The sequence below is a fragment of the Neopelma chrysocephalum genome, unplaced genomic scaffold (assembly GCF_003984885.1).
Source record: "Neopelma chrysocephalum unplaced genomic scaffold, ASM398488v2 Primary Assembly neopelma1_59, whole genome shotgun sequence".
Lineage (NCBI taxonomy): Eukaryota > Metazoa > Chordata > Aves > Passeriformes > Pipridae > Neopelma > Neopelma chrysocephalum.
The window spans coordinates 16381778-16408578 of NW_020897714.1; the positions used below are offsets into that span (position 1 = coordinate 16381778).

The following is a 26801-nucleotide window of genomic DNA, read 5'->3' on the forward strand; positions in this document are numbered from 1 at the left end:
ATTAAGACCCATCAAAATCCCTGTGAAAACAGAAAAGTAAGGGCTCCTGAAGAGCAATTCAGTGGATTCAGACATGGAGCTAATTAAAGGAAGACATTGTAGAAAATAAGGAAAAAGTACATAGTTTCAGGATGCTGTTTGCTTTGATGTATTTAGTATATTTGCTGTTTGGTAGGTACCTTGCTGTCCTGCTTGGAAAACTTTTAGCTGGTCCTGTTTGGAAGAAGTAGCTTTTTCTCTGAATGCATTTGCAGGCAAGCAGGAAATCTATGCGTCAGTCAATAGAGTAGATATTTTTGGGTTGAGCATTTTGACTGTAGTCAGTGGGTTGTGATAATTTCAGGAAAAAAAGTAAATCAAGACCATCTTACTATTGTTTATATCCGCTATATAGCAGTTAGTCTGATGGCGAGTCCTAATCTTGGCTTATCTTAATGAACCTATACAAAATGTTCATAATTTGCAAAAAAAGCTGTTCCTTCTCAGTGTTTCCACTGCTTTGATGTTGAAAATAGGTTTTGCTATAGTGTGAACTACCCAGAATTACATTCTTTGTGGAATGGAGTTCCACTAGATTATGTCCCCTCTGTTCTCCCTGCATGCACACATGTGCACGCATGTGTCTAGACAAATGAGGCTGATTACTTGCTCTTGTGATGACCTCTGATTATTTGGTTGGTTGAATGCATTCCTGACAATGTAAGCTTTATATAGATAGATTCCAAGGGCATCTCAGCGCTCTCCGAACTTCTTGCTATGTAATACAGAACAGGGATCTGAAGTAATATCTGAAGTAATATGAAGTGAAAAAGTATGCAGCTTTCTCTTAGTCAGAGGTGACAAGGCTTGTGTATCCAAACCAAAGACTTCCCCCCATACTGAGTAGGTGAACGCAGAGGAAGAAGAATCCACCTAGAAATCTGTAAGCAGTGCAATCTGTCTTTTGAAGCAGCAATACCAGGTAGCCACCCTGTCAGGAATTGAATCAAAACATGAATGCCAAGAGCAATGGGAAGGAGACATTTCAATCCTTTGGACATCCAGGCCCCTATGTCAATATTTGACCCAGTCTGCTATATTCATGTTCCATAGTAGCCTTCTGTACACTGATATAAAGAGTCCTGTGCTGCTGGGTAGAGAATCATTCTGCCACTGGTTTCTCATACATGGAAAGTTTCTCCAAAACAGGTACTTCAGCTTAAGGGAAGAACTTCTTTTTCTTTACCTATCTCTTGCCTCAAGAGTTCAGACCCTCTTAAAAGACAACTTTTCAAAAACTGAATGTTAATTTTAGTACGTTAGCAGAAGTGTTGCTCCCTTTCTATATGGGTTCCCTAGAATGCTTTCCATAATTTAAAGGCTTAGTCTGCAAAAATTCTGTGTCATGATACACAGTTTTTACATGTTTCCAGGATAAATTTTGCTTATTTCATCTTGTAATCTCCAGACTTATAAGAGGTATGATAGATTTAATATCCTCTCCCACCCTGGCTGCCTCTAAAATCTGAAGCTGATGGATTACCAGTAAGACCATCTTACTCAAGATTCTTGAACATCTGAGATACTTTTTCCCAGTGAGAATGGTACGTCTTTGGAGAGTGGCAGAGCTCACTGTGTCAGTGGTAATTTTTACCATTTCTGTAGTGTTCTGGGCTAGATGTTGTTTTAGACCAACTTGATAGTGTTCTCTCATTCTTACTACTCCAAGGAGTTTGTTTTATGCATACCTATGGAAAGCAGTGTAGTTGCTTTGGAAAGATCTTTGTCTTTTAAAAAAGAAAAAAAAAACAACAAAAAAAAACCAACCAAAAAAAAAACCAAACTGAAAAAACTATCAACCTGCAAACGTTAGAAGTGTGTACAGAAAAATGCTACATAGGATTCATTATTAAACATGCTTTCACATTGTATTGAGAGAGAATTTGAACACTGTGGCCTTTTTCATCTGGAAAAGGCTGCCTTTGTAGACCTCAGTAACAAACCCCATCCACACTGAATACATGCGGGTGCATTAAAGCATCCTTTTTCTAGGAGATTCACTTGCCAGCTGTTTTATTGGCTGAGGATTTGTGTGTTTTTGTATTAGTACTGTCTTCCTCATTCATTGTCACTTCACCCAATCTTGGAAGTTATGTGGTTGGGGAATAGTGCTTACTTAGCCGAGTGTACCGTGTCACCTTTAATAAAATGTCTTGCATGATTCCTGGGTATCTCCAGGGTAGATCCGCTGGTTAGCACCTGACATGTCATATGCATTCAAGTGAATACAAGGGCAAATTTCAGTTAGGGTATTCTTTGCCTTTTATCCTCCTCACCCCAAAATACATTAAGGTGTAAAGCAGAGTATGAAATAAATAAAGCAGATACAAGAACCAGTATAGCTAGAGGAACAAAGGTAATTGAATTTGCAGAGCACATCTGATGTTTGTTAAAGTAATAGTAATGTTTTCTTGCTTCTTCTGCAAAAAATCTGACCCTTTTTTAGGAAAGAATAAGTAATTTCTTAATTTTTTTTAATCCCACATTCTGGCCTAGATTTCAACTAGGTAGTTTAGGACTGCTCATGTGTCTAATGACCTCTGGAACAACTGTGAAACTGAAAACTCAGGATCTGCATAGGTACTTGAAAAAATCTGAGACTTATATCTGACCTTTGTAGTACCACTGTTTAAATTTGTGTACATCAAGAATGTAGGAGTAAGAAATAACTAAGAAAGAACAATGGGTATAGCATCTTCCTTCTTTTTTGCTAAATTTAATTTTTTGAAGAGCACAAAATCGCTTTTCAAAGTAATCTGAGCTGTTAGAGGGGTAGATCATGGCCTAGGATCAGCTATTCTCCATGAATATTTGTTTAAGCAGCACAAGGAACCTAAGTGTTTTCAAAAAAGTACACAAACAATATGATCATTAATATAATATAAAGGGAGGTTTATAATATGCCAAAGTAACAGATCTTTGATAAGAACATTTGTCTTACGTATCATGTATGGAACGTCTGCCCTTCATGTTAAATCAAGGGAAAAGGAAAGTATAACTTTTCTTCTAAAGAATCTTCTGGCAGCTCTGAAACATGAAACCTGGAGAGATTAAGTAATACATTACATAATTATTTAACACTGAACTAGATTTTCATTGTGGGTCAGGTTAAAGCTCAAGCTCTGAAAGAATTGAGTTGTACAGATAAAGGTGGTCACGTGAGGAGTCATAGGTTTTATAACTTAAGCTGAAATGTTTTCAAGGTGATAAGAATGTCATCTTGTTGCAGTGAAGGTCACTTAAGAGAATAGCCTTACTCCAGTGACTGGTGAAAAGGTGTAAAAGGTTTGATGAGAACAAAACAGGACAATAGATATGTATTGGTACTTCTGTCAAGGTACTCTGGTAGGCTGACGGATTGCAGTATCCTGACTACTAAACTAGGATTCTCCTACAAGACTACCCTATTCTACTTGACTACCCTGAGTCAAGTATTATATCTTTAATAATCTGTTACACTTTTTTCTGTTGACCTCTGCCAGTTGTCCTCTGCCTCAGGGTTAAAAGGAAAACAAACACCCCCCCAAGTTGCCTATGCATTTTGGAAGAGGAACCTTCTTTACCATGGGAAAGCTCTTTGTGACTTTTTGAAGTCACCTTGGATTATTGTTCCACCTTAACCTTGTTCAGGATTTCATTTTATGTTCCATTATGCTGTATTTTTGGAATGATGGTTCTGTGTTTTTGTTTGAAAACTTAGCCTTAAAGGAGAGAAAAGCCTGAGTGTGTTTCAGTTCTTTACATCTTTAAGAAGCATAGAGATCAATCCACTGTGTATATTTAAAGTATCTTGAAGTGTGTAGTGAACTGTGTGAATATTCAGTCCGTTTGACTGAAGCAACTGTATTTGACATAATTTCAGTAGCTTGGCTTTTATTCTGTAGTCTAATGGTGATCAAAACTAAACAGCAGTCCCCATCCCAAGCTGGTTAAAGGTACCTGAAAAATAAACTGAACAAGGGAACAAAAATTATCCCTGCTTATCTTTTAGCTAAACATTACCCGTTTGACAACAAATAGTAACAAGCTACATTTGTTAAAACATTCTAGACACATTTGCACCCGGAAATTGCATTTCCAGGAATTAGTACAGAAATGCTAAAAAACTTTTTCACATGTGTACTTCTGTAGATTGTTGTCTGGAAGAGAGACGAATGAGGAGGATCACAGTCAAAATATCTGAGGATTGTGGTCAAAATACCCGAATACAAGAGTAGACAGTATTAATGTAAAATACTGCTGTGGGTCTACATTTCAGAAATAAATTGGTATAATCCATAAAATTGCACTGTTCTTGGTATGATAATGAAGTTGAAACCAGTTAACTTATTTTTAAAAAAACTAAATTATCTTTCATACCAAAACATTTAATTAGATTAATGGCACTAGAAGTATAGTAATGTAGCTCAAGGACAACAGTTTAAAATAACTTATATATGTACCTGCTTTTAGATGGTCAGACAATACATCAGTCTTACTGTTTTATCTGCAGAATGATTCCATAATATTTCATAGAACAAATCCGTGTTCACAAGAGTCAATCATATATCAATTCCTGTCTGTTTGTAGGTCTGAGATTTTTTGATTCTCAGTCTTGGAATGTACAAGGAAGAGCAGAACACTGTGAAGGACTTCAAACTTATTTTCCTTAATAAGATAATTCTGCGATTTCATATGTGGAAAAAGGTAGTGCAAAGCAAAACCGATTCATGAGAAGATTTAGAATTTGCAGGAGCCATGTTCCCTTTAACTGAGAGTCCTGAAGGCACTTTAAAATGAAGCTTAATCTAGCTGTTACCAATACCTTATAGAAACATACTTATTTTCTGTTCAGTTAGAGTAGTAGAAAATACTAAGCTTAGCTCAAAGGAGAGGGTACTAGCTACATTGTGGTCTGCAGGCCCCTATTTATAAAATAAACACTGAGTTATAAGTTATACCCTGTTCAGTAGGCTAAGATTTTGGTAAAGAAAAGAAGTCTCACTCAAGGGTTAAAAAAATTTCTGAAGGTCTGACTAAATTCATAGTCTTCAGCAGAAGCTGTTGAAACCTCAACTGCTTAGTTACACGTCCACGTCTTGCTGACCTTATTTGCCTGTTGACTGTTATAGAATACATTCAGTCTGTATATTGAATGAATTTTGCCTTTCTCTTTGCCTTGTTCCTATCAATTTGTGCTACACGGCATGTTGATCCTTCAAATAATTTGCTGTGATTCATAGCTTCCTCACTTGTGGACTGTCTTTAGTCCTTATTTGTGTGTTACCCAGGCCTTCTTTACTGCTCTGCATCTAAGTTTTTAGTGTGTTTTCCTTTGCTTGTTCTTCACTTCTTATGATAATGGTCCCAGCTTTGACTGTGTGCATTCTCCTTCAAACTTAGCAACTGCTGTATTCTGTTTTGATCCTGTACTGCCACAGCCTTGCCAATTCAGTTCACACCCTGTCAGCTCAAATGGAGAAAGTGCCTGCTCTGTCTATTAGGCACTGTGGATAATAATTTATTTTCTCTTCTTTCATTTTCCTTGCATCTAATGATGGTAGTTCTGAGAACTGTGGAAAAAACATTAAATTTCTCTGAAATTCTTACCCAGCCTCCACTCTCAAGTTTACTTTGCATGATCCTCATGGTCTCTCAAGGTGAATGACAAGTCCACAATTAAGCCACTTTGCTTTCATTTTGTCCATTTAATAGATTCTCCTGCTTTTTTGTGCTAGCTTTTCATATCATCTTAGGGTATTTCATAAATCCTGTCACCACTTTTCCTTTCCTGTTTTGTCTTTCTGTACTGCTTGTTGAGCCCTCCATTCTGAGAAGATAAAAAATGAGTCTACCTATTTGCTCATTAAATCCCTACGTAGATCTCCAGTTCAGGCTCCTTCAGCTTCCTTATTGAAGTATACACTTACTGTTCTACTCTTCTGGATAACTTTCCTTCTTTTTTAAATGTTTTTGGTAGCCCAGACATTTCAGTTCTGAGACCATTTTATCTTCATTATATTTTGCATGGCATGGAGAGGGAAATGAAATAAGCTGGTAGCTGACACTCCACTTTGCACTCTGTGTGTGTCCATTTTGTGTAGGTGATCTCAAGTCTTCAGATTCTGTTGTGGCAGCTAAATTTGTCTATTTATTTATTCAGCCTGTTGAATTTCATCTTGAGACTTGCAATAGAAGGCCTGCTGCTTCAAACTTCAAAGTGACAGTCACACTGTTTCCTTTGCAAGTATCTCAATTTTTAATCATTTGGCTGTGCTATCCAACATTTACTGCTTACAGCTGTTACTCAGAATTGACATTTTCCTCTGCCAGAGTGCATACCTCTGAGATGTGTCGAAATCCTACCCTTTGTTTTAGAACAAGGGCAGAAATCAATTCTTAGTCCTGTAAATGCTTCCTTCTTAATCTTTGTTGGCAGATATGTGTCTGAAGCATTCTGTTTATGCTTCCACAGAGTATAGCTTCTAGAATTATATTTGTTGCATATTAAGAATATTGTCTCAAAATGTTCAGTATTTAAAAACTAAGACCCGGGTAGTTCAGGACATCGTCCTACTGTGTGGTGATAATGGCATTGTCAAGGCAATCCTTCCTCAGTTCTCTTGCAAACACTTCCATGGCTTGCCTTGTTGACACTTATGCATAGACCTAGAACGAATCTGTTCATCCTCCCAGCCTTTTTGAGAATTTGCTGTTAACAAGATATTTCCTAGAGATTAACAGTTTTCTGTTAAAACTTGGAGAATGTCATTCTGAGGAGGTTGAGGGTCATAAAATAATAGAATTAATATTGTCACTCACTGTACTTATTATTGACCGCTTCTTTTTTGTCGTTGGCTTTCAATATTTTTGAGATACAGCTTTGTAATTCTAACCTGGAAATTTCTTCATAAATACTAAGTACGTTTCAAAATAAAGTATTCATAAGAGTTTGAAACATTTTGTGGTGTTAAAACTGTCTGAACAGAGTGAGAATATGTTTGACTTCAAATGAAACAAGTCCTGGCATTGTGGTATTTGTATAAGAGGCAATGTTGTATTAAACACCTAAAATTGGGAATAAGTTAACAGATACCATGGCCAAGTTTGTCATGTTGGGGATAGCATTTTTAGCGAAAGAAAATTTCAGAGAACTTTCTGAGAAAAGTAAGTTTTTGAGCAGGACAGTGTGGTTAGAGTTGGTATCAAATGTAGCATGTGTTGGAGCTTCTGAACACAAAATGCACTGCAGAGATTGGTATTAATGAAAACTCTGGCAGTCTTAATGAAACAAAGTGTATAATCTGGGGAGGTTTTTTTTATGCTTAATTTACAAAAACATCTTTGCTATTTTCAATCCCAGTTCCTGGATATAATGTCCAATTCTGTAAAATTCTCATACAGATCAGGTTTCTTTCACTGCAGTATAGTGATTGTACAGACTGTCATCTTTTTAGAAAATCTGGAAGAAATACATTCTAGCAGTCACTTATAGATAACTTAAAGGGCCTGTGGTAAAACTATACGACTAATAGAAGGTAATTTGAATTGCACATTGTGTCATAAAATTGAAGGGTATTCAATAGAAGTGTTGAGCTTTAAAATTTAAATTGATAGAGGCAGGTTTGTTGGTTTTGTGATTTTTCTTGGTGGGTTTCCTTTGGATTTGTGGGGGGTTTTATTTGTTTGGGGGTTCTGGGGTTTTTTTGTTTGTTTGTTTTTTAGGGGTTTTTTGTTGGTTTTTTTTTGTTTGGTTGGTTTTGTTTGGTTGATTTTTGGGGGTTTTTTTGTTTGGTTTTGGTTTTGTTTGGTTTTTTAATTTGTTTTCAACCAGAGATGTTGCTGCTTTGCTTGTAAGGCTGTCAGAAATGAAAACAAATAGTTCATTATGTGCCTGCTTACTTTCTGGCCAAACCAACCAGTGAATAATCAATTGAAGTTGCTCATAAACTGCTGGTGCATCATTGTTCATATGGTTTATGTGTCTCGAGATTTAGCATTTAGCATAATGTAACATGCTGTAAGAGACAGAATGTTGGGTGGAAAAAAGTTGAACGTTTTTGGGCTTTTTGTCCTCACTTGGCAGGGGGAATGTATGTGTGCCCATCCTCATTTCCTTCAGAAAGTAGTACTTTTTTTTGTAAGAAAAGACAGGATTACAACATTAAAAGGGCATTGTTTTGAAAGTTGAAAGGTTACTCTGAAATAAACGTTGTATGCATTGACCAGTAAGTTTACAATAGCATTGCTATCCCATTTTTATTCTAGCAAGCTGTGCTGTATATTGGTATATAATTTTTCATGCACAGGGACTGGTAAACGAACCACATGTTCATTTTATTAAGAAATGCTGACAAGTTAATCTTTTTTCCTGCCCAGTATGATGAATTGGTTCCTGCATCCCTGACAACCAAATATGGAGGATTTTATATCAACACTGGTACACTGCAGTTCCGACAGGCATCTGAATCAGAAGATGAAGACTTTGCAGAAGACAAAAAACATAGGCCACCTAAAGTGAGTGATCTTAATCAGGCTTTTATACAGAACAACTAGCTAGGTGGACATTGGAAATACTTGATACACTTAAAATGGTTCAGATGAAGAGACCAAATATAGAATGATGCATGGTACTGTTCTATTGCATTTTGTGTTTTGTGGCTAGTGTACTGACATTCAGGAAATAACTCAGGATGTCAGCAGGCTGTCCAGTCTTGTAAGACCAACAATCTGTTTAGGCAAGCTAACAAGTTGTGCCCACCCATCTTGAACTGACAGATGATTCTGTAATTTGATAAGTATTTCATTATGAGATGAGAACTTAAATTCTTCAATACTGCTTTTATGATTTTGCACAAAGCTTGCATGATTTGAAATTGTTCCTAATATTCAGAATAACATTTAAACCAAAATATATGGTAAAATAAACTCAGTGCATAAGAATAGCTATATTAAAAATTACATATACAATCTTTCCCAAACAGCATGCTGTTCTATAAACCTTAACAAGTTATTATCAAATGCAAACATAATTACATAGGCTGTTCACAAGTTCCATGCCATTCCAAGAACTTACTGCTTTCTGATGTCCTTTCCTGCTCTATAACTCTTTAAATTTAACATAATTTTAAGCTTCTTGTGGTGGGTCTGACTGGGATGCAGTTAATTTTCTTTATGGCAGCCCATATGGTGTTATGGTTTGGACCATGACTAAAATAGTGTTGATAACTACACCGAAGTTTTGGCTGTTGCTAGCTATGTTTGTACAGTGTGAAGGCTTTCTTTTTCCCTATGCTGCTCCATCAGGTGGTCTAAGGATCAGCAAGAACTTGAAAGGGGAGACAGCTGGTCTATATTGGCCAACAAAGATGGTCCACACTGTGCAACTTCATAGTCAGCAATGAAACTGTGGTAGCAGAAGAAGGTGGAGGTATTCAGTCTTCCAAGGCTGCCATTGCTCGTACTGGTTGGGCATCATTCTATGTGTCCCTTATTTTTCTTATTGAAAACTCTAAATTCAATAACTGTTTAAAAATTATTATGATTGACACTCATCAGTAACTGCAATTGCTGCTAGGAACCCAGTTGTACCGTTTGCCTTTATGCACACTTGAGATGTTTTTCGTGGCTCTGAATTGGAAGGTGTAAAGAAAACTAAATGTTTCTTACTGTAAAAGTTCTTTAGGGTGGAAGAATCATTGTCCTTTATTTTATCTCTCTTCTAGATAGCAAAGTTAAAAGAAAGTGAAGATCGTGGAATGAAGAAGCGCAAGCGGAAAGAGGAAGGGACAGAAAAGGAGAAGAAGCCTCGGAAAATGAAAGTTCCTAAGCAGTTGGGGTAGGTTTCTTTCTTTAAAGGAACCCTTGAAGTATATGTGAGGTTTGATTTCAAGATTGTGTGCCATAGCAAGATTATTACAGCTCTTTTGAATATGGTGCTTTCAAACTATAATTAATAGCTAGTAGATTTTGTTTCAGAATTTGTGTGGGGTTTTTGTATGGATCAGTCCTAAAAGCTAATTTTTTTTGTCCCCTGAAATTTTGAACAAGGAATAATAAGGAAGGACAAATCACAGAAGAAAAATGTTGGGTCTTATGAATAACATTATGCTTCATTGTCCCACCCAGTATCTTAGGTAGCGCTAAGAATTACATCTTCTAATGAAAACTAATCTTCTTTCTATCCTCTTGTTTCTAATCTGGAAAACTATAAATACAACTTAATTATTCTACGTGTTTCTTACTGACTTTGTGCCTGCTTTCCTGAGTTCTTAGGCTAGCATAGAAGGATTAGGGTGGTGGGGTTTTTAAATGGCTTTTAGAAAACTGTCACTGAGTGGAAGTTGTCTTATTATGAATATTCACTTTGGTATTGAAAATTTATTGATCTTATTTTTCATCAAGGTGATGAATTGGCAGAAAATTCTCAGTTTAAGTAGTATATAGATGTTGAGTCTGCATGTAAAAATTCTTAGCAGCGAAGAGAGTTTAATATACACGGTGTGCCTAAACTTAAAGCAACTTTCCATCATTCAGGAGTCTAGCGAGGCAAGTTTAAGTATTTTAGTAGCACAAGTCTGCTATGAGTTTAACAATTGTGCCAACTTCTCTGTAATAAAATTGAGAAGTCAAAATGAAATAACCTTTGAAATAACCTAATGTCTGCCAAACTTAGCAAAACAAATCAGTTCACAGCAAGAAATCACATGACCACCAAAGCTTTATGATAATTGGTAAAATAGTCTGAAGACAGAAGCACCAAGTACTTGCTTCTTCCCCCTGATAATTTTTTAATTGTATTAAACTTTGAGTTTTTTGTTAAAGGTTACTAAGGCCTCAAAAGTCACGTGCATGCTAATGAAAGATTTCTTTCCTCTGCAGAGTAATGGCCTTAAATTCACACAAGTCTGAGAAGAAGAAAAAGAAATTGTATAAAGACTCACTTTCTCTGGCTGCCATGATCCGTAAATTTCAAAAGGAGAAGGAAGCCATGAGGAAGAAGGAATCTAGTCCAAAACCTCCAGTGACTGTCGCAACCTCTACCCCTAGTAAAATTCCTTCCTCCTCTCTCAGTGCAGGAAACGATATCTCTGACTTGAATCTTAGGATCAATGATCCTGTCCTCTCCATTTTTGGTAGCACAAATGAACCTGAGCTCCTGCAAGAAACTGAAAGTGCCCTGGAGATGCTGGGAGACATTGACTTTGACAAGTTGCTTGATGGCACTTCTGATGGCAGCCCGGTATCTGAGCTGTCAGGAGAAAATGGGAATGTCACTCAGGCAACCTACACCTCTCAGGTCATGACACCCAAGCAGGTGCCTGCCCTCCCAGAAGGTCTGCCTGTGCTACTTGAAAAGCGCATTGGAGACCTTCGAACAGTAAGTATGAATTCACTGGTAATGGATTGCATTCAGGAATCTGAGAGAACAAGGAAGAACGATTAGGACCTTGGGTGTCATCCTTGAATTGCTGGCTGAAACTTTAAAAATAAAGAATTGATCTTAATGGCTGTACTTATACTCGGATGAAAATAGGCATGGAGATGATGCAGGTCAATTGTTCAAGCAGTGTTTGTTTCACAGTGGAAACAAGGTTTTCTAAATGTTCTGTGTACACTAACTTGTAATGCTTATTTGGGTTTTTCTCCATAATTGAAGTATCAGTGTTACTTTAACTTGAATTATTAGTTGGTGTAACGGATGGGTGTTTTCTTATTTTGGAGGAGGAAACCTGAAATATACCTGCAGCTTACAAATCCATGAATTGAATTTTTGGCTTTAACTTGCCAGTTGGAGAAAAAAAAAAGAAAAAAGAAAACAAACAAAAAAACTCACCACCAAACCCAGAAACCACCACCCAACTACAAAAAACAAACCAACCAACCTTAAAACTGAACTTTTTCTTCTGGAAGGTTAGAATGGAGTCCAAACTTTTCAAAAACGGTGATGAATGGTATTAAGTCAACAAGTTACAAATATCGCAATATCTTACTGAAAGAGATCAGGGCTATTAAGGTGTCACATACTCCTTGTTTCAGTTGTGGATGTTATCTTAAATTGAGAATAAATTTGTTGCTTGATTGTCCACATAATGATATTAAAGCTTTTCCTTACTTAGAATAAAGTGCAGCTTTTCCTTATGCAGAGTAAGTTTTGTAAAAGTAGTTCAAGTTACTACCTGTTTTGGACAAAAATAAAGTAACTTAAACAGTGGCAGAGCTTGCTTTGCTGCAGGATAGGTAATGATAAAACATGATATTTATCTTTCCTGTATGTAAAGTGTTCTAGTTTTCTTATTGATTTATCAACATACCAAGCTAAATACAGCCAAGGGATTAATATTTGCTAAAGTGAAAGAGATTCTGTCTACCTTTGAATATTCAGGTTAATTTTGCTATGAATCAACACAAGCTTTTAGCAAAACTGCAGAACTGGATTAGGCCAAAAGTCAGAAAGTGTTAGTGACTTGCCTGCAGTAAATTCATGTTGCTTCACTCTATAACAATCCACAAACAGTTGGAAGAAATCTTCAATTTCGTGGCTCTTGGCAAACATAACTCTTGAAAGAATCATCAAATAGTTTGGGTTGGAAGGGCCCTTAAAGGTCATCTAGTCCAACACCCCTGCCATGGGCAGGGACACCTTCCACTTAGACCAGGTGGGAACTCTTGTGTCTTTGGCTTTTGACAGTGTCTTCTGGAAGTCTGTTGGCTGAGCAGAGTAAGTCTACCCTTACCCTGGGGGAGAAACTAGACTGTGTGTTGACTTTAAGATTGCAACTTCCATACCTCCTGCAAATTGCAGTCTTCCAAAAAGCACTAAAAATAAATGTGTCTTTTCAAATACTTATCAGGCTCACAGCTTTAGAGCTCTTCAGCACAAAGACAGATAAGTTTATAATGTTGTAGGACAAAGCCAGTGTTCCATGGATGGTGTATAATACATCAAGATTAAAAAAAAAAGAATAAAATTAGCCACTGACTAAATTTAATAAAAACTTCCTCACTTACTTTTGTAGATTAATGTGTTCTAGTTCCCTAAGTGGGCAATTCTGATCTATCATGACAGAAGGCAATATTGTACACAAGCAGGAAAGTAAAAGGGCTTTTTTTCGATTTTTTTGAAGGTAACTGTCAAGAGAATATCTGTGGGGAAGAAACCCCACCACAGTTCAGTAATAGTGATGAAGTTTTTGAATCTGCCAGTGTCGCTTTCTTAAAAGCTAGCAATACTGTCCAGTATGATAGCATAGTACTGGAATTGCCTTTTAAGGTCTACCTGGGACTGAAATGTCAAAGCATATATTTACTTCCACTTTATATAAACCAGACGATGATGCTAATCCTTGTGTTAATTATGCTTAAAGATACTGGATTTAAGACTTTCAAACTTGTCTTTTTGGTATCCTATCACTTGTAAACATCTATAACCTTTCTAATTTTTTTAGCAGGACAAATACTTCAGTATTCTTAAACAGATAGTACCATCCCCTCAGCAGCTGAATTTATGGTAGAAAACAGTGAGTGGAATGCAGTCCTTGCAGGAGCTTAAACTCCAGTATCAATGTTCATGTGGTAAAACATTCAGAACAATGGGCTACCTTATGGTTTTGATAGAGTATCACACTTTTCCTGTGCAGTGTAGAGTTCACAATTCTAGAAAATATTTTTCTTTCAAACTTAAATGGGCCAGTTACAAAGAGCAAGGAAGTAAGTATTTAATAGTAATAAATTAATTTTATCAAGTTAACACTTGCATTTATTTGTAGTTTTTAAAGACAGAATTATTTGAATATTTAGCCTTGTAGCATGTTGGCTGCCCCTAATGTTTGTCAGTCACTATACTGATACCACACTTGCCTGCTTTTCTGCATGTGTACCATTTTCCAGCTTCTCTAGATATTCACTGCCTGGTCCCAATGCCAACATATAGCCTCTCAAAGTGGGGCTCTTTTTTCTCTTGACTTCTAAAAATCTGCAGGGTAGATCAACACTAGTGGTTTTTGTAGAATGGTACAAGGAATTGGCTTTCTACTGTAAACTGTCATTGTTTGTGGAAATAAGCATCTAGGCAATAAGAACAAAGATAAAGATAAAGGGATTCTGCATGGGAATTCCTGTGAGATCAGTGTGTGTGTGTGTGTGTGTGTGTGTGTGTGTGTGTGTATACATATGAGGCTGTCTTTTTTTTTTCCCTGCACTACAAACAGACTCGGGAAGAGACCAGACAAAACTATTAGAGATATAGTCTAAAGATGGCACCAGAAAAGAGGGATGAAGTATTCCTCTAGCATACATAATCCTTTTGTAGAAATTGCAATGAAGGTTTGAGATGGATCTGAGAAAACTGGGAAGTTGTAACTGGGTAAGGCAGATTACAGGTAGAAAAAGATGGAGTAGAAATGTGTTAATGCTGTTGCATGCTTGACATGTCAAGCAATGCTCTTCTTAGAACTCACAGTAGCAGAATGTTGTTGGTGGTGAGATAACAAAACATCTCTACTATTTCCTTTCTTCATGGTTGTTGAAAAGATGAATGTGTTAACATCAGTGATCCAGGCAAACTGTAAGTAGAATGATTGTTTGCCCTAGAGCAGGGCGTTTATTTGAGTATAACAGTAACAACCCTAATTTTTTTCTAGACAGCCGAGTATAACTTGATTTTGTTCATTGTTTTCCAAGTAACGTTATCTGGAAAATAAGAATGTGATGCAGCTGTAAAAGTAAAGATACAAAGACTGTTGGGATAAAATACTCTATGAACTTGGATACTCTTTTTTGTTGTATTTTCAGGCTGCCAAGATGTTTGATGAAGAAGGCAGGAAGAAGTTTTTCACGCAAGACATGAATAATATTCTTCTGGAGTAAGTGCTTATCTGTACAACCTTCCCTTTTTGGAAAGAGGGTAAAAGGAAAAGTACAGAAGAGGAAGTATTATTGAGGTTGTTCCAACAAAGCCCTTAAAAGTCAATGAAGGTAGATCAGTCTAAGCCAGTTACTAGCTAAAGAGATTTATATATGAATACAATTCCTGTCATGACTGTCTGTCTTTATCCAGTGTAAAGTGTTTTGTAGTGCCCTGGTCTTTGACTTCATGTGTAAAGTTCAACAAAACTGCTGGTATTTGCTCCTGTCCCCAGTTTTGTAACTCAAAACACCTTCAGCTTTCATGAGGGAAAAATGCCAGCTTTTTTCCTCTGTAATCTTCAGCTAAGTGTTTAATATTGAGGGTTCTGCGTTCATAGAATATGAAGCAATAAGTAATCTCTAGAAGACTGTAGCAGTCAAAATCGTATCAATTTTGATTTGTAGTGGTGGGTGTAAACAAAATTTGAATGAGTGTTCAACATTGCTGGACAAGTACATACATGAATGGTTTCTTGCCATCAATTGGGACTTCCTCTTTTTATAAAAAAGTTTATCTGAAAATTTCCCAAGCTGCTGTTTTTAGTGTGCATAGTAGAATATGCTATGCTTACAAAGCTTTCTTAAGTTTTTGTTCAGTTGTCACCTTGGAATGCCTCACTGATTGACTGTCTCCTGTTTATTTGTCAGTATTGAGCTACAGTTACAGGAGGTAAATCCTGCCATCCGCAATGGAGTGTACTCTCACCTGGAGGCTTTTGTGCCGTGCAATAAGGACACACTGATAAAGCGTCTGAAAAAGTTACACCTCAATGTCCAGGTAATGACAGGGAGATTCGCTCCAGCATGAGTCAGTTATGTGACACTGATGAGAACTCAGTGCAGGAGAGTAGAACAATAGTAACACAGTCTCAAATAAATCAAAATATTTTGGATCAGTTGCTAGACCAGTTTAAAAGCTTTTTCCCATATACCTGCAATTGTTGCTACATTAGGAACAAATATTTTAAGTATTTCAAAGCCTTTATTTGAGAATGAGGTGCTTTCATCTTGAAAGCTTAGTACAGGCTATGAAGGAGTGTTTTTGCTGTCATCTGTGATTATTTCTGTAGTCACAGGGTACATATCAAAGTAGCAGAAATAGAGAGCCACAATAATTATGGTTATGACAGGCTAAAAAAAAATTTACTTTTGTATTCACTTTTGTGTCACAAAAAAAGGAAGGCTAGATGGATAATAGGTGACCCAGCTTCTATTTTTTGTGCAAATTTCTCTTACAAATTTCTCTTACAAATACTTTGTATGCCATTTTCAGTCACTTTTCTCTTGAAGAATGCTTTTACTGTTGAATAAAAAGGTTATCTGTGACCTGAAGTATCCTGACCAGATTCTTTAGATAAAATCCAGGACTAAATCTTGTGGAGGATCTGAAGATGAATGCAGAGATCTTGGAACTTGCTAATAAGGCAAACAGATTCATATGCTATTTCTAAGCAGATAGACATAATAGAATATTCTAGTTCTTCTCAGTAAGCAGTTAAAATTAACAATGTAAATTGTTAATTTACATTGTAATTAACAATTACATGATGTAGGAACAGAATTTAAAACATGTAGGGAAGTGTATAGTATATTACTTTAATGTTTGCAGTTCTTAATATTTGGAGACAATTCTAAATACGTAGTCCTTACCTTTTCAGGTACATAATTGCATATAATAACAATCTAATACTCAGATAATATGATACATATTTATATTTTGTTCATTACCTAGGATTTTTTTATACCCCAGAGGTTTTGGAAACATGATTAACTGGATATTTATTTGCAAGTGTTAAGATACTGATCGGTCAGTTCATCTCACTTTTTCCCCTCAAGTGTTTTCCCCCTCCCTATTTTAATTTAAAAGTGTTACTTAATGAGATCATGCCATAATGTTTTGGACTATTCATGATATTCCTTGTGACTATCTTTTGCTGTTTCTGGTCTCAAGACTTAAGTGAGAAATATGTGTATTTTTATAATGCTGTTGCACCTAACAGGATTCAAGTACCATGTAGAATATGGCTATTGAAGTCAATACACAGTACTGGCAATATTACCTTAGGAGTGAGCGGGAGATAATTTTCATGAAACGATCTGAAATGCTCTTTATTTTACATCTAATAGGACTGGTTTGGTGTTTCTCTATTTGCAGGATGACCGCTTGAGAGAACCATTGCAAAAGCTGAAACTGGCTGTCAGTAATGTCATGCCTGAACAGTTATGCAAGTATCAAGAGGACTGTCAGGCCCGCAATCAAGCCAAGAATGCCAAGTAGGTATTTCTGGAGATTGTGCATGCCTGTTCCGGAGTCCAGATGGAAGTCTTTATGCATGTTGTTCATCCTTGAGCTCAGAAAAGCACTCAGCTCCAGTTTACAGGTGTCTCTGTTTTGAATTGTACAAAGTACTTAGTTTTGTGTAAGTATCATCTGACTCTTGAGAGAAATTCCATTAACTGAATGAGGTAGATCTTGAGAGAAAGAAATCTGGAGGGTTACTGGACAATTCCTAAATTGGTGGATTGATGGAGGAGGATGGTGTATTCCTTGTTCATTGTAATTATTTCCGTTATAGTTAACTAATTTTAGACTTGGAGAAGCATTAGTATTTTGATAAGCATCCTGCTATTTCCCAGCAGAGACACTACATAAAGCTTATAGTGGCATCCATGATAGCATCTGTACAATGTGTCCTGTTTACTTGTCTCTGAGGACCATAAAGCAGTGGGGAGAGGAAGATGAACTGTTCATCCTTTCAGGAAGTATAATGAGAATCTGAAGACAGGTCCTTTGTGGGGTTTTTTCCTAATACCTTAAATGACACTATTTTTCAATGAAATATTTTGTCTGTGTAGTATACCTATAAAGAAAACAATGGTTCCAACTGTAGGTTGCAAACGGAAGATGAACGAGAGAAAAATGGATCAGAGGAAGATGATGATGAGAAACCTGGAAAGAGGGTTGTGGGACCCAGAAAGAAGTTTCATTGGGATGACACAGTGAGGTGAGACAAAACTATCTCTTCACCAGTGATTTTCGCTGACTTCATAAAGTGATCTCCAGGAGGATGTTATTACACAACACTGTTGAATAAATAATTGTTCCCAGAATTACACCTCAGAAGTTTTGGAAAGTGTTGGTGCTAAATATGCAAACTAGAATTCTGTAGTGGTGAAAAGCCTTTTTCTTTAACTTGAAAGGCAAGATCATCCGATGTCCAGCCCTTTCAGGTTCCATTGCTTGTTTTTTTGCTTTATCCAAATACATGAGGATTTTCTGGTTCCAGGACTTCAGGCTTCTTTAAGCAAAGAACAGAGGTGTAAGCAGAGTTATAACTGCTTCCCACCTTTCACGGAAGGAATATGTTAGAAAACACCAGTGAGCACTAAAGATTTCTGCCACAGTAGGACAGGCTATCAAGATTGGTGATGCTGGTTTGGCAAGCCTCATAATCCTTCAGCACACCAGCATCTAGAGTGCATGAATCTTAACCCTTTCTATTCCCTGTGAACACAAACTCTATGTTAACTCTCAAAAGCAGATTCTTGTCTGAAATTATCAATTATTAGAGTTCTGTTTCCTAGAGTAGATGTTACTGAAAACTCAGATTGCTATTATTTAAATAATCTACGCTTTTAAGCAAGCAGATCATTCTAAATTAGTAATTTCTCATGCAAGATGTAAGTTAATTTTAGTACAAATGTGTATATTTATATTACTTAAAGGGGCTGGTGGACTTCTCACGATAAGTCTTTTTAGTATGTTAAGACAACAGGTAAGAAAGCTTCATGAAATATATATAACCAACATACCTTGGACTGGCCTGGAGGGAACCATACTTGAAGAAGAGATATTTAAATATGTTGCTTTTTTCATTCGAGAGGCTCTGAAAGGCTGATTTACTTAACTGTGTGCACTTCTATATTTTCTAGGACAATAAAAGACAATCTCTATCAGAAAGAATCTTCTGCTGAAATACTCAGTGTAGAATGGATTTCACTTCCTTTCAGACAAATGAGAGAGAGGTCACTGTGAGCAAAGTGAGAGGACATGTTTCAGCTATGAGAAAACCAGAAAAAATGTAAAACAAATTACAAAATAATGGTAGGATGAAAATAAGAGCCATATGGTCTGTTGGAAATGGAGAAGTGACAGGGGTAGATCATACTGGTTTGTAGTAGCAAATTTGTGCAGTGCAAACATCCAAAAAACATGATCGGAACTGAGCACTTCCTACAACTATCACTGGACAGCAGCTTTCATTTCTCAGCCTTTTTCTGCTGAGTTTTTGAAAGGGTTGTTTCTTTTCTTTTGTTTCTTTTTGCAGGTCTCTGTTGTGTAATCTTGTCAAGATCAAGCTGGGATGCTATGAGCTAGAGCCAAATAGAAGTCAGTCTGCTGAAGATTACCTCAAAACCTTTATGGAAACAGAAGTGAAACCACTTTGGCCTAAAGGCTGGATGCAGGCAAGGTAGATACCTGCTTTATAAATCTATTCATTTTGGTGTTAACTATTTTTTGAATCTTATTTATTGTCTTACATTTGACCTCAATCATGTACTATTAATATTGGTTAGAACTTTGGAGTATGTTCATGAAGCTGGAATATTTTAGAAGAATGAATGTTTTTCCAAAATGAATTTTTCTGTCTTGTTTGCAAGCCTGAGAGTGAAAAAACCCACTCTTTTCCTTGGAGAGCTATTAGATTTTTGTCATCTGCTGGAGACTGAATTTACTGAAGCTCAGAACATAGTGTGTGATGCTTCATTTGAGGGGAAAGTATGAAGCAGGAGGGTAACTGCTTGGGAAGTTCTTTGTGATATAAGAAGTGATAGTGATATAGAAAGCAGTTTTGCCTGTATGTTGTCACACTGCATTATCAGACTGCTTACATAGACTTTAAAATTATAAGCTGCAATTTCAACACTAGTGTTCACAAAACACTTAAGATTTGTGCTTTCTATTTCCTGTATGCAATTGGGATGCTCTGTGATACTGCAGTTAAAAATACACTAGTTTCTATAATTGCTTCCTAGTGACAAAAGGGGGGGATAAAATGGAAGCAATATTAACCATTGTGAAATACAAGTTTGACCAAGTTTTCAAATGCTTTGGAGTGAAAGAGAAGCAAATATGATTTGGCCTGAGTTCTTTCGTCCTTTCCTCTTTCCTCTCCTCCCACTGCAAAAGACAATTTTCCATCAAATCTTGACCCAATTGTAAAAGCTAAATGATACAACAATACTCATCAACTTGCTCAGGAATACCTTGATTGTAGATTAGTCAAATCTGTATCAAGGTGTAAAAATAACTGTACTGAGATATTTCTTAGAATAGGCAATGTGTAGACAATGAGCTGCTGGTGAAATGGTAATGAAAGGAACAAATGAAGTTCTACACTTCCTGGTATACAGCTGACTTATTTCTGTTCAAGGATTTAGTTTTGTATACTAAGTATGCTGATGAGTGAGATATTATCTTATTAAGATTTTATTGAAGTAGATGAGACAAGGAATCCCAGTTTAGTTTAAGAACAAATGTGGAGATCAATGATGATAATGGTGAAACAGCTGAGATACTGTGAGATGATTCAAGAATACATAGAAGTGAAGCATGTTCAGACTTTGCATTTGAAAGCCACCATATAACGTATTTGGTTCTCTCCTTTTTCTTTAATAAATGTGCTGAAAATTTCTATGAGCTTTTAAACTATCTATACAATTGGTTTCAAAAAAAACCAACCAAACAAACAAACAAAAAAACCCCCAAAATACCCTCCCAGCCCCCCCCAGAACAAACCAAACCAAAACCACTAACAAACCAAACAAACCCTAAGAGCTAACAGATGTTAACTTCTTGTTGACCAGCAGGGCTTCATTTATCAACTGGGCAGTTTTAGTATCATGATGATTTACAAATTGTCCTGTATCTACTGGGAGGCAATTCCCTGCTTTCTGTTTAGGAAGTGATGTATTGTAATTTGTAGGCAAACGGTTATGCAAAGAGGAAAAGAAAGTATTTCCTGCAGTCTCGCAGTGGTAACTCCTAATACAGCACAAAATTCATATTCTGGATGCTCATTTTGTTGGGACTTTAGGGTAGGGGTTATCATGCTGAAGGCTTATAATTTTTCACTTTTATGTGCAGCCTGAAGTGAAAAGGAGCTATGTAAAATGGAAACTAAAACTAGTAGGCATGTAATGGTAAAACTGATCTATTGACTATATATTCATAAGGAATTCTTACTAATCAGAGTAGGTCAGTACCAGACCTTTGTGGGTTTAGCTCAGAGAAAGAATTTCTTGCTCTTCCAAAGTTAACTGTATTTAATGTTTCTCATAGGTTTGTAAAGAAGCATGCAGTAAGGTATTGATCATAACTTCAAATTACAGAATCACAGAATTGTTAGGGTTGGAAGGGACCTCTGGACATCATCTAGTCCAATCCACCTGCCAAGGCAGGATCACCTAGAGCAGGTCACACAGGAACGTGTCCAGGTGGGTTTTGAATGTCTCCAGAGAGGGAGACTCCACAACCTCCCTGGGCAGCCTGTTCCAGTGCTGTGCCACTATCAGTGTAAAGTTCCTTCCTCATGTTGAAATGAAACTCGTGAATTTACACCTTGTTCATTTGTATCACAATTACCTTTGTCACATGAACTTTCTATGTGTATAACTTCCGTACTGTGCCCCAGGATATTGTTTTATTAATATCCATGGATTTAGAGAAATACTTTTTCATCTTAAAGGATCCCAAAGCCTTTTGAAATAATGTAACTGCTTTTTTGTAGCTGGGTTGCATATTAATTCCATGTGTGTCTGAAAAAAATCTGCAACCCAAATAGGTGTACGTTCAAAACAACCGAAGTGTAAGGAATAGGAAGTCTTTCCTTTAATTCCAAGAAGATCGTCATCTTTGCAGGTGGTCATGCAAGTAGGCTTGCAGGTCAAACAGCACATTTGACTTGCAATTATGATCAGAGAGAAACAATTTTGTACTGATCTCTCTCTCATCAACTTTTATATCTAAATATGTGGATGCAACAAAGGGATTATTTTTCAAGCATGTTCTTGCTTTGGAATATATACTGTGCTCTCTTTTCTTTGTACCATTTTTGTTTTTTGTTCTTGTAGTACTACCCTTTTCTCTTTAAGGATGATACTGCAAATTACTGGGGCCTGTGATTAATTTTGAATTTTCATTTCCAAATGAAAAAGATTGAGGAATGGACAAAGCATCAAGAAGGAGGTGGGGAAATATTCTGGAGAAGCTGTGTAGGTCAGAAAGTGGCACATTGAACATGTAATCAGAAATGTTATTTTTGCTCCATGATATTCTTCATAGGCATTCAGTAGTCTCTGACAGGGGGATTTGGAGGTTAGTATGGTGAAGAAAATGTGAAAATGGAGCTGGAAGTGGAATCTGAGAAGTAAGGCACTGAACTGTAGTGAGAGAATGTCAGTGTTTTTTTACCAGATGACGTAAGATTTGTGGTTACTTCGATTTTTCATAATTATTGCAACTCTACAATAAGAGGTCTTGTTTAGACAGTTGTTCATGATGTGGTGAGTTAGTGTGATGGCAGTGGCGTAGGAAAATCTTGTCTGTTCTGGTTTGCCTACCTGGAAACAAGGAAGGGGACCAAGTTTTCATTAATTGTCTGTTTATAGCTGCATTTGGATAGCAAGCTGTAGGATAGGTACAGGTCAGGAATCATTTTCACTTCCCAGTTGTCAGCTCGGGACCTGATAACATTGAAATAACAGCATGTGAACTGTTGAGATTTGTCATCCTGGCTCTTGCCATTCCTTGGCTCTGTAGTAAAGTTGTATGTGTAAGTCCAGTGTAACTGAAGTCACAGAAATGGTACAGAATAGCCTAGACAGAGTACTGAAGAAAATTAGAAAAAAGCTTGGCTACTGTGTTCTGACTTTTTTTTAAAGCACAGAGGAAAAAAACCCATAACAGATTAAGAACCACAAACCCAAACCTATGATCACTGTGTCGGGTATGTAGTGTGAAGAGTTTACAATATTCCTTACTTTGATATTTAAAATATTTCATTAGCCTTTGAGGAGAGAGACTTCAAAATGAGTTTCTTCTGTCCAGCTGAAGGAAGTAATATTCTCTTATGTTGACTTCTCTTTGGCCATTTACTGAGGTATTTTGAATGTAAACTTAAATTATTATAATTTTTTGTTTAGCATTCTTCTGTTTATGGATACCTGGACCTATATCATGACAGCCATACAGACAAAATACTTACTAGCTACTCTGGGAACAGATAATCAAAGAGTGGTTCTGAAAATCAAAGCATACTTGTGTATTTGGTGGTCAAGTGCCATTTGTCGCAGTACAATCACCTCATGTTCTTTTTCTCATCACTCTTTTAGGATGCTTTTTAAAGAAAGCCGAAGTGTTCACAATCACCTCACTTCTGCTCCGTGAGTATACTAGTGACAATTTACTAAGGTCTTTAGATGGTGGATAGCATCTTTCCTCATCTTCATTCTACCTCTTTTTGGATGGAGGGAAGAAAAGGGAGGTATTTTGGGATTTGTTTGAAGATACTTACAATGATGTTTATATATATTTTTAATGCTTTAATTTAGGCATATAATTGTAATGTTCTTCTGGCATTATATTTTAACTCACTTATGAAGTGGCCAGATAACTCAAGGGGATATTAATTCTTGAATTAATGCCTTTTACTCAAAGTTTTTCAAAGCACTGCACACTGCCTAAATTTTGACATGCAGCATATTAAAATGAACTCAGGCTGCTTTTTTCTTTTTCTCATAAATACATCTGTAATCACAGAAGGCTGTGTATCTTAGTGGATTTTATCTTCTTGATGTTCACGCAACACTGTGTGCCTCTCAGGAGCTGTCCACATTCAGCCAGAATTCAGACAAATTATTATGTCTTTGAATAGCATCCAAATTGCAACCTTTGTGATAAATATGATTAACATAGGATATTTTTCTACATAATAGCAAAACTGAATCATGGTCCACCTGCAGTAAGGCTTTTCTTTAGCTAGGCATATTTCTAGTTGCTTAGGAAAGGAGAAAAAATTCCCTATAAGATGTAAATCTGTTGATCCCCTTGAAGAAATAGAAATGAGAAAAGAAGGTGTGAAATGCTGAGCTTCTAAGTTGAAGCTGATGACTGATAATCCTTAATGCTGTCCTTGCTTGCATAGCTGCAGTTGGTGCTATGGTGTTCATGTACACTGCAAAAGAAAACCTGGAAGTTTGTTAAATGACTTCTTGCAACAAATCACTTTTTTGTAGCGGGGAGAAGCAACTGTTTTTATCTGGTTTGAAATAAATGAGAACAGGAAGTATCTTCCTCAAGGACAAAAATGTCAACATAAAGTGAAATTATATTACTACTCTAGATGATTTCAGTGTAGACAAAGCTCTGCTAAGTAGACAAATTCATTAAGATGCTGAAATGAATTAATATTTTGAAGGTCCTCTAAATCACAAAAATAAAAAATAGGTCTCCTGATATGTCAGGTTATATCAGCAATTCAGTTGATTTTGCAAGTAATTTACATAGCTATACATGACCAAAAATGGTTTGAAAGTGTGTGTTTTTTCTTTCCCCCCTATATTTTAACCCATTTTTTATTTCAAGGATGTTATACTATTAAAGCTGAACTCTAGTAGTCATCCTTCTAGTTTACAGGGACATAATCAGGGTAACACTTAAAACAAAAATTACTTACCTTTTTTTTGTCTTCTGATGTGCATCTGTCTCCTCTTTTAGGGCAAAGAAAAAGGTGATTCTGGCCCCTAAACCCAAAGTGAAGGTAAATGCCTGTTTAAATATCTGAATGTTCATTCAGTGGTCCAATATGACCATTTAATACAACCTGTGTCTGCCACTGATCTGGGAAAATTCTTGCAGAAGGTTTCCATCAGGGTATGCTATAAGAGCTTGTTGACTTGGTGGTGCATTACTTTAAAGAATGTAGTAAAAAATACTTCTGTATAGCTTTTTTTTTACTTTAAGCTGTATTAGTTTTTTGAAAAATTATTATGAAGAGGGACCAGTTCCAGTAAAGTTTCACATCTCTTAATGTGTGATCTCTGTGTGTTTTCCGTTTTTATTAAATTTGGCAACACTGGAAGAAAGTGTTGTTGGGAGGATACCATAATAAGTTGATCGAGGTTCTCATTAGACATGACTAGGTGTCATCTTAATTCAATAACAATTTTATTTGACAATCAGATTAGCTACTCTTTTCTGCACAGTATTGATTGTTCTTCACTGTGTGGGGCACTTGTAGTTATGTGGAGCAACAGCAGTAGGTTTTCAAATAAAAATATTAAATTAGTACCTGGACTCCAGCACCTAGATATCATAGGTATCTCAGTATGGAAATTTCAATAGTAGATCTTTGGTTTATCTGAATTTACAGAATAATAGTATTACACTAAAGACAGCTTTAAATCTACTCCAGAAAGGCTATTAAAACTGACTTTTCCTATCTCTTCGTTCTCAGGACTCCAGTCCAAAAAAAGAACAGAAGACCTGTATGTCTTCAGTCAATTCAAGTTGTTCTACTGTACTGAGTTCCAGCACACCTGTCTGCACCCCAGCCAGCTCTAGCTGCACACCAGCTCCAGAGACGATCTGCTTGGATGACTCACTGGATGAAGACCTCTCTTTCCACCCACCCTCACTGGACTCTATTTCCGATGCTCTGGCAGTTATCAATAATGGTGCCAAGGGATCACCTCTTGGGTCCACCATAGACACACCAACATCCAGACCTCGCCCTGGGCTGAGGGAAGAGAAACTAGCAAGCATTATGAGTAAGTTGCCTCTGGCAACTTCAAAGAAAGTAGAGCCCACTCAGACATCCCATTCATCAAGTCTTATTGCTGGTCACACAGGACCAGTACCAAAGAAACCCCAGGACTTAGTTCACACTGGTATCTCTTCAGGCCTTATTGCTGGATCTTCAATTCAAAATCCCAAGGTTTCCTTAGAGCCTTTGCCAGCCAAACTACTTCAGCAAGGACTACAGAGGTCAAGTCAGATCCAATCTGCTTCCTCTTCTTCTCAGACTCATGTTTCTTCCTCTAAGACCCAAGCAGCTGTTTCCACCTCCTCTCAAAGAACCAAGGATGCTAGTATCTTGGTATCATCTTCTGAGACTCAAGGTGGTACTTCCTCAACATCACAAGTGACAAAGGTGCACCAGCATTCAGCTGTACAGCAGAAATATGTATCTCCTTTGCAAGCAACTATTAGTAAATCACAGACCAATCCTGTGGTGAAATTGAGTAGTAATCCCAAACTGTCTTGCTCATCACCAATCATTAAGACTCAAGATAAGTCTGTAGTATATCGCCTGCCTTTGTCTAATCCCTCATCTGGAAGCGGCTCTCAAGTGTCTCACCCACTGGTTTCTCGGACAACATCCAGCACCTCTACCTCTAGTAACTATTTAGCCAAGGCTATGGTGTCACAAGTTTCTTCCCAGGGTTTCAAGCCTCCCTTCTCCATGGCTGCCTCTCCCAAACCTGCTGCCTCTCCCAAGCCCACTTCATCTAAGCCCTCTGTGACACCCAAGCCCAATGCATCACCTAAATTTTCATCGAAGTCCACCTCATCCCCCAGGCCTGCAACAACACCCAGTTCTTCCAATTCAAGTGCACTAGTTTCCCAGAGTAGTCACTCCAGCAACAACCCCCTTCATAAACAGACCAGTGGTGTAAATATCAGCAGGCAGTCTCCCACAGTGAATTTGCTGTCCTCTAATCGCACCTCAGGCCTTCAGCCTGCAAAGAACCCTCAGGCTTCTTCAAAATTGCCCAACTCTTCTCCTTCTGGAACTGTTGGTAAAAATAATTTG

General features: G+C 37.0%; 1 protein-coding gene across 1 annotated transcript in view; it reads left to right on the forward strand.

Annotated features, from left to right (window-relative positions):
- UBN2 (ubinuclein 2) overlaps window positions 1-26801 on the forward strand; it is a gene marked incomplete at its 5' end in the record, with an annotated part of 54953 nt that overhangs the window by 13427 nt on the left and 14725 nt on the right. The window contains 11 exon segments of the mRNA XM_027679600.1: window positions 8398-8535; window positions 9744-9856; window positions 10900-11398; window positions 14812-14882; window positions 15574-15703; window positions 17081-17199; window positions 17817-17930; window positions 19254-19397; window positions 23320-23370; window positions 24704-24746; window positions 25443-26799. Of these exon segments, the coding sequence (XP_027535401.1) occupies window positions 8398-8535; window positions 9744-9856; window positions 10900-11398; window positions 14812-14882; window positions 15574-15703; window positions 17081-17199; window positions 17817-17930; window positions 19254-19397; window positions 23320-23370; window positions 24704-24746; window positions 25443-26799 (2779 nt within the window).